This window comes from Malus sylvestris, chromosome 3 (genome assembly GCF_916048215.2).
Source record: "Malus sylvestris chromosome 3, drMalSylv7.2, whole genome shotgun sequence".
Taxonomy (NCBI): domain Eukaryota; kingdom Viridiplantae; phylum Streptophyta; class Magnoliopsida; order Rosales; family Rosaceae; genus Malus; species Malus sylvestris.
In genome coordinates, this window is record NC_062262.1 from 30,452,310 (window position 1) to 30,464,523 (window position 12,214).

At 38.7% G+C, this 12,214-nt stretch overlaps 2 protein-coding genes, 1 long non-coding RNA gene and 1 pseudogene across 3 annotated transcripts in view; 1 reads left to right on the forward strand and 3 right to left on the reverse strand.

Moving 5' to 3' along the window:
* Positions 1–383: 383 nt before the first annotated feature.
* LOC126617453 (uncharacterized) lies at positions 384–1,711 on the forward strand. Its single transcript, XR_007621367.1, has 3 exons — positions 384–478; positions 854–1,022; positions 1,506–1,711. It is a non-coding gene; the product is annotated as an uncharacterized LOC126617453 (long non-coding RNA).
* Positions 1,712–2,034: 323 nt separating this feature from the next.
* Positions 2,035–4,146, reverse strand: LOC126617153 (L-type lectin-domain containing receptor kinase IX.1-like; annotated as a pseudogene).
* A 513-nt stretch (positions 4,147–4,659) lies between these two features.
* LOC126617444 (L-type lectin-domain containing receptor kinase IX.1-like) lies at positions 4,660–6,820 on the reverse strand. The gene has a single exon (XM_050285507.1). It carries the CDS (start codon positions 6,813–6,815, stop codon positions 4,737–4,739), a length of 2,079 nt encoding a protein of 692 aa, XP_050141464.1. The 5' UTR covers positions 6,816–6,820; the 3' UTR covers positions 4,660–4,736.
* The window catches only part of LOC126617443 (L-type lectin-domain containing receptor kinase IX.1-like), a 62,611-nt gene continuing 55,056 nt past the window's right edge, over positions 4,660–12,214 (reverse strand). Inside the window, exon 4 of the mRNA XM_050285506.1 lies at positions 4,660–4,740. Coding sequence (XP_050141463.1) covers positions 4,737–4,740 — 4 coding nt within the window. The 3' untranslated portion in view covers positions 4,660–4,736. The remainder of the gene's footprint in view (positions 4,741–12,214) is intronic.

The window sequence follows — 12,214 nt, forward strand, 5'->3', positions numbered from 1 at the left end:
GAGAGATGGGGGTGTTCATTGCAGAGAGAGATATGGCAGGATTTCGATGGCTACAAGATTTAGGGATTTGCAGTAGGGATGACAATTTTAACCGTTATACATGATAACTGTGGATAACTGTCCGAATGTATTGGATTGGGTATGAAAATTTGGGTATATTTTGGGTATGGGGAAAAACCGTGAATATTATTCGGTTATGATTTTATATATGGTTATAGAGGTCCTTACTCCGTATCCGTCTCCGAATCCGAACCGAATAATATAATATAATTATGTAATATTAAAATATTAAATAGTGTATATATATTGATAATGTTGGCTATTTAAGGTAGGCAATCCTCTCTGTTTTATCTCCAGCGTTGCAGCCATTTAAGGTAAGCAATTTCATTTTTAATAAAACGAATTAGGGATCACGACTTTTGAATTAGGTATCGAATTATGATTTTCTTTAAGTCTATAATGGACGTACGTTCCATTGGTAAGTTCCGTTCTTACAATTTACAACTCAATTTCCATGTATTTTTGTTTTTTCGATTTAATTGGATTTGCAAAATTTGGAATTTCTGTGTTGATTTAATTGGGTTTGCAAAACGTGTTTATGTCAATCTGGGTTTGAAATTTGAGTTCTTGGCAATCAGAATTTTAGCAAATTTTGATAGTCTGTTCAATTGAATCTTAAGCTAGATTTATTAATAATTAGATGAAATCCCAACATAATTTTAATTTGGAAAATTAGAATTGTTGTGGATTCGGTTACAAATTTGTAATTTTTGGCTCCTTTTTTCATATGATTTCCACTGTGTTTCCAGCTTTGTTTTGATTTTCTTGGATTGCCCTTTCAATTGTTTGGTAGGCAAGACCGATGCCGAAGTTGCCGAATGAAGTGGAGCTGATGAGTTTTGGCAAGATTTTGGAGAACAACGTGACAGTGGGTCAGTGTAAATTACCTTTGGTTGATATTGGTTGGGGAATTGTCATGATGCGTGTTGTTGTACAGCCAGCTATGGGAAAATCTAAAACAGGTAATGTTTCCGTTAGGACCTTAATCTTGGGTTTTATATAAATATCTGCTGGGGTTGGGTGGCCGAAGACATAACATATTAAATTTGGTGTTTAGCGTGCTTAAACTGGTAGGGATGATCAGAATTGATGTTGTTAGTTATTAAAACGTGGTATTTATCCTGTAAACTACACCAAGGGGACGGGGATGGTTAGAACTTTGAACCCGGGATGCAGTGGGGCTAAGAGAAATACCCTCCCCACCGGGGCAATCAATCACCTGCAGGATTGTTAAAATATCTCTGCTAAAAATATGAGTTTTACTTCCTGTACTTTATTTTTACTGTGATGTGGAAATAGGCTTTACAATGGCTTATTTGTGATAGTTGATGAAGAGATTTGTGTTTAAGACGAGAGTAGTGCGGTCTCTTTCTTGTAGTGAAATATGTAAATAATCAACAGAAAAACAAGGTAAATAACAAAAACTTCATCTTTCCTTCTTTCAGTTGTTATAGGTTGCGTCATTCTCATCACTCTCTATTCGGGGAACTTCCAGATTCTAAAACTGGTGCCTAATCACGATTTCTGGTACTTTAAGAAAAACTCAGTATCTTTTTTTTTTTTCAATTTTGTTTTTAATTTGGTTGTTTGATCATTTTTTTCAATGCGGGTCTTGAATCTTGATCAATTTTGTTTGATTAATTTCGGTATGGACTAAGCTTTAATTAAAAAGATGAAAGATAAACAATTGAACGTTCATGAGCCGACCAACCTATTTGAATGCAAAAGATACAGTTCAGTTCTTCATTCATCACCAGGTACAAATTTTGCCACTCTCTTATTGTGCATGTTGACATTTCTTTTGTGTGAAAACTTAAAATTGAAAACACAGTTGCTACTACTAATGTTAGATTCGACCTTGCGGTCTTTACAGAAATCAGAAATGGGAATTGATTTGAAGTGCACTGTCTGCATTACTTTGGTATAGTGGATAATGCATGCGGTTTTACATTGAAATATATGTTTATCCTAGGGTTATTTAGCACTTTGAAATGTTGTTGATGGTGTCACAAATTTTGTTGTAGAAGATGGGGTGATTGTGAGGCTATGGGGCGTTCCTGAAGACTCAGTTTGACCCCTTTCAGAAGTAATGGTGTCACTGTCACTGACCAATGTTGAGAATGATGTTGGAGGAGCAATATAGGTCGCCACCGGCATCTTTGATGGGAGAATGGGCAATGGAACTTCGAAGTTAAGCACTTGAATCACTTGTCGAATTGAAGGTCTGAATATATATTGCGGGTGAGCACACCATAGCCCAACAATCATCAAGCACTCCATTTGTTTCTCATCAAAATGACCATAGAGTTTCGGATCGGCTGCTTGAATAACATTCCCTTCTTCATAAAGCCCCCAAACCCACTTCACCAGTTCGATTTGGCTAGTTTCTAATTTGAAATCGATGGGTTTTCTCCCACAAGCTATTTCCAAAGAAACAACTCCGAAGCTGTAGATGTCTGATTCCTTGGTAGACTTTCCTGTGGTAACATATTCTAGAGCCATGTAGCCTCGGGTTCCTGCCACAATTGTTGTTAGTGACTGTTCTCCATGGTCTACAAGTCTAGCTAACCCAAAATCCCCAAGTTTCACGTTGAAGTTTGTATCCAGCATAACGTTGCTCGACTTGATATCCCTGTGAAGCACACATTGTTCCCATTCTTCATGTAGATACAATAACGCAGAGGCCAACCCTTTGGCAATGTTGTATCTCACCTGCCAACTCAACAAGCTATTTTCTTTAAAAAGATGGGAATCTAAACTTCTGTTTGGCAGGAACTCATAAACGAGTAGTAGTTCTCTTTTTTCATGGCACCAACCAATGAGTTGCACCAAATTCCGATGCCTAAGTCTGCTAATGATCCGCACTTCTGATGCGTACTCCTTCATCCCTTGTTTAGATCCGCTGGATATCCTCTTAACAGCAACTTGTAAGTTTAAATCTTTTATGAAGCCTCTGTAAACCCCTCCAAATCCTCCCTCTCCCAGCTTCTCTCCCTCCTCAAAATTACTGGTCGCTTGAGCCAACTCGTGGTAAGAAAACTTCCTTGGGCCGGTTACATTTTCCAGTTCTTTATCAATCAGTTTATTACAAAAGGGATTCTCATCAAGTCCGTCTACTGCTTTGCTTTTCTTCCGATATATGAACCAAACCAAACCCAACCCAGCAAACAAGATTAGAGACCCAGCAATACCCAACCCGAGCAGGAGTCCCATTTTGGATTTTCCGGGCCCGGGATTAACACCGGATGGTGCAATAGATTCTGGTTTGTTGTGCGTAGGATCGTCATCAACCAGAGCAGTTGAAGTGAAATTCCATGAAATGATCTTATGAACAGCAATATCTTGACCGGTAGCAGCAGAAAACCCAACAATTACCCAATCTGGCAAGTATTGTTTCAAATCAATTATGTAAGAAAGATATTTGATCACCTCCACTTCAGTACCATTTGTACCATTTTGAAAACTCGTGAATGCAACACTCAGATTTTTTGAGCTGGAGTTATAACTAATCCAAGCATCGTTTCGTTTTTCTTCATTAATATCACCATTCCAGGGAGTGGTAATGTTAGACTTGAGAGAGTTGATGTCAATGCCCACATGATCACCGACCGGAGCCCTGATTACAGGCTGCTCATTCCTGTAGATATCAAACTCCACAGCCACAAAAGGATACAGCGTCCTTGTGGTGTCTCCTGGTAGTTCCTCGACGGGCAGGCCAAGATGGCCACCACCTCCTGCTGAAATGTTGAGTAAGGAACCACTTGGAGCTATGAAAAACACCATCCCGTCGGCATGACCTGAATCGATCATGAATGTGAAGTGTGTGGTAAAATCAGCGATTTTTCCTGTAAAGGTTTCCCAGAGGAGGAAGGGTTGATAGTAGGTGGCTTGGCCGACATTTTTATTTTGTCTGGCGCTTCTGGTGAGTTTGATGACTTGCTCATCTATGTAAGCTGCTCCCTAGAGAAATATACCAGTGTTGCCAATGGTGAAGCTGTCGTAATTGAAGGCCAAGGGAGATGCGGAAGGGATAAACAGAAGGAAGAGGAGGAGGAGGGGTAGAAGCTTTGCGGAAGGGATAACCATAGTATCCTACTTTATGTAGAGACATTTTGCACATTGGTTGTCAACTATTAAGTAGAGCGATCATCTTTTCTTGTAAACCAAGAAACGAGTGTTTTTACAGCACAGAGTCAGTGTTTTTTGGATTCACTGTCTTGTTGAAACTAAAATAGTATCTAGATTCAAGAGTACATAATATATTTATCTACATGTGTTTTGGTTTGATGTGAAAACTGAAGGAATGAATGGACGGCAGCTGAACACTGAAGGAACGAATGGATGGCAGCTGATTTTTTTGTATATGTTGACATTGGGAAGACATGGATATCGTCGTTTGAACTTGGTGGTCATACTTGAGTATTGGGTTTTTCTTTTGATGCTGTTTCTCTGTGCATTTTGACATGTACATTTCTGAATGCCCTGGTAGAAAGAACCTCTCTTTCACTTACTGCTTTTCGAGTAAAAACCCTCTTGCTATCTCTTGTTATAAATTTATGAGTATAACATATAATTACGACATGATGGTAGTCGAACATATTTACTTAAAGATACTCACTATAAAAAAATGCATTTCACACAAATTTATATATTTGTGTAACAGAGTGAGATTAAATTTATCTTGTATACAAAAGTGAGGCTGATGGAAAAGAATTGGATGCAGAAGATAAGGTGAATTGTGAGGAGTTGGTGTTGTAACCATGACCCGAAGATTCTGTCTGATGTCTTTCCAAATCAGTATTGTAACTCGCCGAGATTGAAAATGATACCGGAAGAGATACGTAGCTGGCCACCGGCATCTTTGATGGGAGAATGGGCAACGGAACTTCGAAGTTAAGTACTTGAATTGTTTGTTGTATCGAAGGCCTCATCATGTAATCCGGATGAGCACACCACAGCCCAACAATCAACAAACACTCCATCTGTTTCGCATCGAACTCTCCACACAATTTAGGGTCAGCTGCTTCAATGATTTTCCCTTCTCCATAAAGCTCCCAAACCCACTCCACCATGTTAATTTGAGTCCTTCCAAACTTTGGATCAATGGGTTTTCTCCCGCAAGCTATCTCCAAAGCAACAACTCCAAAGCTGTAGACATCTGTTTCCTTGCTTGCCTTTCCTGTGGTAACGCATTCCGGAGCCATGTATCCCATGGTTCCAGCCAGAACCGTGGTTTGCGATTGTTTTCCATGATCCACAAGTCGAGCTAATCCGAAATCCCCAAGTTTGGCGTTGAAATTTGAATCGAGCATAATATTGCTCGATTTAATATCCCTGTGCAGCACACATTGTTCCCATTCTTCGTGTAGATAGAACAACCCGGATGCCAAGCCTTGAGCAATTCTGTATCTTGCCTCCCAATGTAACAAGGTTTTCGGTTTGAACAAATGGGAATCTAAGCTTCCGTTGGACATGAACTCGTAAACAAGCAGGAGCTCTCCTTTTTCATGGCACCAACCGATTAGTTGCACCAGATTCCGATGCCTAAGTCGACTGATGATCCTTACTTCCGCCGCGTACTCCTTCATCCCCTGTCTAGACCGACTTGACACCCTCTTAACAGCAACATACGAGTCCAAGTCTTTTATGAACCCTCTATAAACCCCACCAAATCCTCCTTCTCCAAGCTTTTCTCCCTCATCGAAATTACCCGTGGATCGAGCCAATTTCTTGTACGAAAACTTCTTCGGGCCCGTCCCCTTCTCGAATTCCTCATCGATTGCGTCGTTCACCGTAGGATCCTCATCATCACTACTTCCCCCTGTTTTTCCCTTCCTCCAACAAATGCACCAAACCAAAACCAACCCACCAGCCAAAACCACACACCCACCAACAACCAGCCCAACTAGCAGTCCGACATTGACCCCGTTTACTGGCGCCGAGTTGTTAAACTCGTTCTCATCGCGCAGTTCTGTAGAACTAAAATTCCATGAGTTGATTTTATGTAGAGCTGTAAGAGTCCCTGTCGCGGCAGTGAACCCAACAACAACATAACCCTGCAAGTACTCATTCAGGTCTACAATGTAACTAATATTCCTCCACACTAGGGAAGCATTCTCAAAACTAGTGTAAACAACACTAAGATTTTTGGATCCAGAATCGTAGCGAATCCGAGCAGTATTTTCCCCTCCGGTTGTAATGGATCCATTCCAAGGCTTTGTAACTTTAGACTTGAGAGAGTTCATGTCAATACCAACATGACCGCCGTCAGGATCTTTGATTGAAATTCGGTTATTCTTGTAGATATCAAACTCCACTGCCACAAAGGGGTACAGATTCGTTGATTCATTATTTGGCAGCTCTATGACGGGGAGGCCTAGATAGCCGCCTAGGCCTACTGTGGTGTTGAGTGAGGACCCGTTTGGCGCCAAAAAGAAGGCGAGTCCGTCGCCGTAGCGCGTATTGTCTAAGGAGTCGATGGCGAATGTGAAGTTTGTGGTGAAATCAGCGAGTTTTCCGGTGGCGTTCTCGCGGAGGAGGAAGGGTTGAGAACAGGTGGCTCGGCCGACACTTTTGTTCCGTTGGATGTCGGCAGCGCTAATAGTCAGACGGAGGAACGTGCCGTCGACGGAAGCATCTCCCTCGAGAGATAAATTGCGGGGGACTTTTGGGAAGAAGGAGAAGTTGAAGGATAATGGAGCTGCACAAGGAAGTAGCTGAAACAAGAGAAGTTTGAGAAGAAGGACAACCACCATGTTTGTAATGCCTTTACAGATTAAACTGTTATCATCTTAAAATATAGCAGAGATTGTAGAGTTTAATTATTATTATTTTAATTTTTTTTAGGGATTTTATCTGCAGCCGCCTTTGTTTACCTGAAAATGAGCAGTTGACTTGCTCTGTAGCTGAAGTTTTCTTTTGCTAAAATATCATTGGTTATTATAATCTCCCGATCACACTGAAACTTTGTTTTTCGAAATAACGCAGCTTGACTGACTTGCTCTAATCTAATCAGCAGCCCCATTTATCGAGTTGGGTTTTTCTTTTGCTGAAATGTCATTGGTCATGTCCATCGATCCAATTCAAAAGTTTAATTAATACATCTACGGCATATTTTTATAGGAAAACTAATGAAAATGGTTTGAAAACTTTGAGTTTTAATGATAAGGACAAAATAAAGGGTAAAGTGAATAGTACCAGGATTGACTTTTTAGTATAAAAATGTGGTTTTTCGTTAAAGTGAACAGTACCAGATGCTTTTCGTTAAAGTTCCCTATTTTTATTTATTTGGGAAACCCGATGGTTGGAGGTAAACTTTATTATTTTTGAAAAAAATTAAGTACCATGCGGTTGGGGTTAAAAAATCTTGTACAAAGATGTTGTAAGTCTCTAACCAAGGGATCATCATTAGATAAACCGCACTCTGCAATCCAACAAGCAACATTGGCTAGTAGACTGGCGCTTAGGGGCAGTTTAATAATTATTTTGTTTTTAACTTGTAGTTTCGTTGGTTTTTTAATTGAAAACTATTAAATAAATTATCAATAAAGTAGAGCCGAAAACAGTTTACGAAAAATTGAACTGTCATGGATTAAAATTGCCCAAGATTTTTGTTGCGTGGTTGAAGAATAGACGATGGTGGAAAATTTGCGCTCATTCCACTCAGGGCTGTTTCTGAGGTTTTGGAGGTTCTGTGAAATTCATAAAAGGGCCCTTCTTATACGATATCTTAAAAAAAATTGAACAACGTATTGATGTTAAAAAACAATATCGAAATAGCTCATTTTTTAGGCTGAATCAATTGTTTAACTTTTCTTTTTCTTTGACGCTTCAAGTAGCTAGATGTATATTTTCTAGTAAGTGCTATCTTTTATATCTCAAACAAGATCACAATAAAACTATAGTAAGTATGAACGATGAAACATGATAACCCGTAATACGTGTGCGTCTAACGATTTTTTGTGACTGCTCTTCTCTTCATTTTGCCCTGAAAAGTACCCAAAAAAAAACATTATAGATGAAAAATAGCCAAATCTTCAAATTTCGAGTCAATATACTTAAATTAGTAAATATCATGCTTTGATCGAAGTCTCCTTCATTATGATAATTTGGAAGTTTCTCTTTAATTTCATAAATTTATAAATTAAGGTTTAATAATTTGTGGGAAATCTAACAATGGGACGAAGAGAGAAGGGAATTACACTGGGAATCTAGGACATTGGCACAACGTGTTACATCCCAGACCGGGGCATATCACTTCCCCGGCCCGCTCCACCACCGTAGCACGATATTGTCTGCTTTGGGCCCCAACCAAGCCCTCATGGTTATTGTTTCTGGGAATTCACGAGCAACTTCTCAGTGGGTCATCCATCCTGGGAGTGCTCTGGCCTCCTTCTCGCTTAACTTCAGAGTTCCTATTCAACCCGAAGTCAGTTAGCTCCTGAAATGCCTCGTGCTAGGTAGGGATGAGAATATACATTTGAAGATCATTCCCCGGGTGATTTGGGATGTCACACAATGTCTATGATTCCGGTGCTTTTGTACTGGTAGTCTGCTGTGAAAAGAAGAAAGTGGAACATAGTGATGGGATTTTGGCGTGAGAGGAATACTGTCTTTGAATTGTTTGCCTCGATCAGTGGGCTTCTCTGATTAACTTTGCCCTTTGTTAATTATTTTTTATATATTTTCGTACAAGTTGTAGGTAGTCTGATGGGTGATGGCTTTTAGGTAATTGGTCAGTGGGCTTCTCTGATTAACTTTGCCCTTTGTTAATTATTTTTTATATATTTTCGTACAAGTTGTAGGTAGTCTGATGGGTGATGGCTTTTAGGTAATTGGTCAGTGGGCTTCTCTGATTAACTTTGCCCTTTGTTAATTATTTTTTTATATATTTTCGTACAAGTTGTAGATAGTCTGATGGGTGATGGCTTTTAGGTACTAGTATCTGACTTTGATGGGTAGTAGTCTGATGGCTTTTGGCCCATCAAATTTTTTTATGCATATATTTTGATTTGATTTTGACCCATCTGATTTTTATATGTATATATTTTGATTTGATTAATATCTTTATATATTATTTTTATATAATATTATTTTATATATATATTATTATATTCAAAAATATTTTTTTTTGGGGTTTTGAGGACCCTATGCCATCGAATCGGTCGCACTCTCCCAACGCCGACTCTGATTCCACTACGCGTTCATTGTGGGAACAAAAAACTGAGTCTATGGTGGATTTTTCGTCTTTTAAAATCTTTGTCGGCACGATGGTGCTTGGAAACAATACATGAAAAAGAAGGGGACATAAACCATACCCTTCTAGAAACGAAAACAAAAGAGATACAAAGAAAAGAGGGGGAGATATGAAACCTAACCCCTCTGAAACCAAACCTAAAGGTCTAAACCTACAAAACAAGTTGAGCAACACCACAAAGTTAGGGGAAAAAAAAAGTAAGACAAACATGGATGTGAAGATGCACATTAATTTGAGAAGCGGTAACCAGGCAAGCCAACATAGTCCGAAAACAATGCAACACGAACCGCTGGCGAAAGAGAACCATGCCAAGTTAAAGTTGGAGAAGACAAGCCCATGTTAGCAAAATTGTCCGCAACAAAATTTCCCTCCCGATATATGTGAGATGAGTAGAAAGTCATTTTTTGAATGCGGTCCAAACAAATAGACCATTGTGTACGAAGAGGCCATGGGGGATCAAAATCAGACGATTGAAGAGCAGAAATAACACTAGAGCTGTCACTTTTCATATGCAAACTCCATACCAATAATAATTGCAGATAATTCTGCAAAAAAAAAAAAGAGTTGCGATAACCAATCCACTAGCAGAAACCACCAAGAAAATGACCATGGCAATTCCTGAAAACTCCTCCACAAGCAGTAGGATCGGGATTTCCTTTAGATAAACCATCTGTATTAAGTTTAATCCAAGGAAACCAAGGAGGAGACCAAAGGACATGAATAATAGTAGGCGCCTTGCGAGAGATAGGTCAGATCCCCATTGTTAGATGTACATATTTATTTTGATTTTTTTGGTCTTTTGTTTACTAATGAGGTGAAGAGAAACTACATGAATGATACGACAAATGAGTTATAACTACTTTTATTTTATATTATGTTTTGTAACAAGTAGGATAAGTTACATTAATTTATAGAGAGATGGACTAAAAAATGGGACTTTGAGTATAAAGAAGAATGCTCTTAACCAACTGAGAATTAATTAACTATAGACGACAAGCAAGGCAGATTGGAATACGAATATCTCAAAAGTTTGGTCATGAACTCAACAACTTTTATCGCACATCTACACAAACAGACCAGCGATGCCACCATCATCCTGATCGGATAAGTGAGTGAAGTCCGTCGACTTCGCTGAGACTGACCAGTCTTTCTCCCCAAGATACGAAAACCTGATCCGGTATGAAATCAGCCAGGTTTCTTATATTTTTGGAGATTCTTACAATTTAAGGATTTTGCGTGCGAAGTAAGTACTCACACTTAAAAGAGGATGCAATATCTACTCCTAGATATCTTTTGGGATTCTCCAAGTATAGTACGGATTCTGGTAATCATGTCATATTAAAGTTGGAGAAGACAAGCTCATGTTAGAAAAATTGTCCGCAACAACATTTCCTTCGCTATATATGTGAGATGCATAGAAAGTCATTTTTCGAATGCAGTCCAAACAAATAAACCATTGCATACAAAGAGGCCAAGGGGGACTTGTGGTCATTGGTTCCTTATCTTAGTATTCATTTCACAACAACAAATGATGATCACTTGGATCATTCATGAATCGAGATACTACACTGATTGTGTAAACTATATATGTCTTGTATTAGATAAATAAATTAGTGAGCCAACAACACGTCTATGCATAGAAGCATCAACTCTTGGTAAGCAAGATGGGGTTCCACCATAAAACCAATTTGTTTTATGGTGGAACCTCAACTTTCTAGATGGTATGGTTATCCCACGTGTGAAGCACACCAGCCACTTGTGATCCATATTACCCTGATTATGCGCTTAAAAATTCGCTAAACTTGGGGGGTGTTGAGAGTAGAAATCCCTCATCGGATTAGGTGGAACCTCAATTTTCTACTTGGTACCAGAGCATGTTGTCCATGTGTGAAGCCCAACGGCCACACGTGCTCTACATCACTCAAGTTATGGTATCCACGTGTTAGGCTTGAAAAATTCGCTACAAGTAAAGGGGTGTGTTGAGAATAAATATCACATTGATGAGAAAATGGGCTTTATATGTACTTATAAGTAATTGAACTACTCCCCATATTGACAATTGGTTATCACTTGAAGCTTTGAATTAATTGCCATCGAAGCATCAATTGGCTTGCAATTCAACGTATTTAATCTTTTCAAGAGGTTTTCTACATACTTTTCTTGATACATAAAAGTCCCTTCATCCAATTGTTGGACATCAATTCCTAGAAAATACTTTATAGTGCCCAAATTTGTCATCTCAGATTCTTTCATCATGCCCTTCTTGAATGCTTCTGCCATCCTTGGTTTGGTACTTGTATAAATTAAGTCATCAACATAAAGACATGCAACAAGAAATTCACATGTACCTTCTTTCTTGAGATAAAGTGATGGCTCACTTGGACTTCTTACAAATCCACTTTGACGAAAGTATTGATCAATTTTGCTATGTCAGGCTCATGGCCCTTACTTTAAGTCATACAATGCTTTCTGAAATCAACAAACTTTGTCTTCCTTCCTTTTTCACTATATCGTTGCAACTGCTCCACATAAACTTCTTCTTCAATGTATGCATTAAAAAAAATGAAATCTTGACATCTTATTGAAAAACTTGAGTTCTCCATGTTTAATGATGTTTGAAGTTCAACTCCCTTTTTAATGATAAAAGAGAAGTATTAATTTATTTAAGGATAATGTTAGTGTTCCCCTCATGGGCGAACCTACTTGCCTATCCACTTATGATTAAAGAATGTTACTGTACGAACATCATAACCGAACTGTTCATTGTCTTGTTATAATCTAAAGATCATATATACAAAAACTTATTCAATTTGGAGATCGTTTAGCCTTTCATATGCATAAAATAAATAGATGGAGGATGCTACTTGTTACGAAAATAGTTGACTGGGTTGACACATA

Bases quoted from the DNA above. Each gene is read 5' to 3' on its own strand.
- LOC126617444 (XM_050285507.1), bottom strand. From the start codon at position 6,815: ATGGTGGTTGTCCTTCTTCTCAAACTTCTCTTGTTTCAGCTACTTCCT.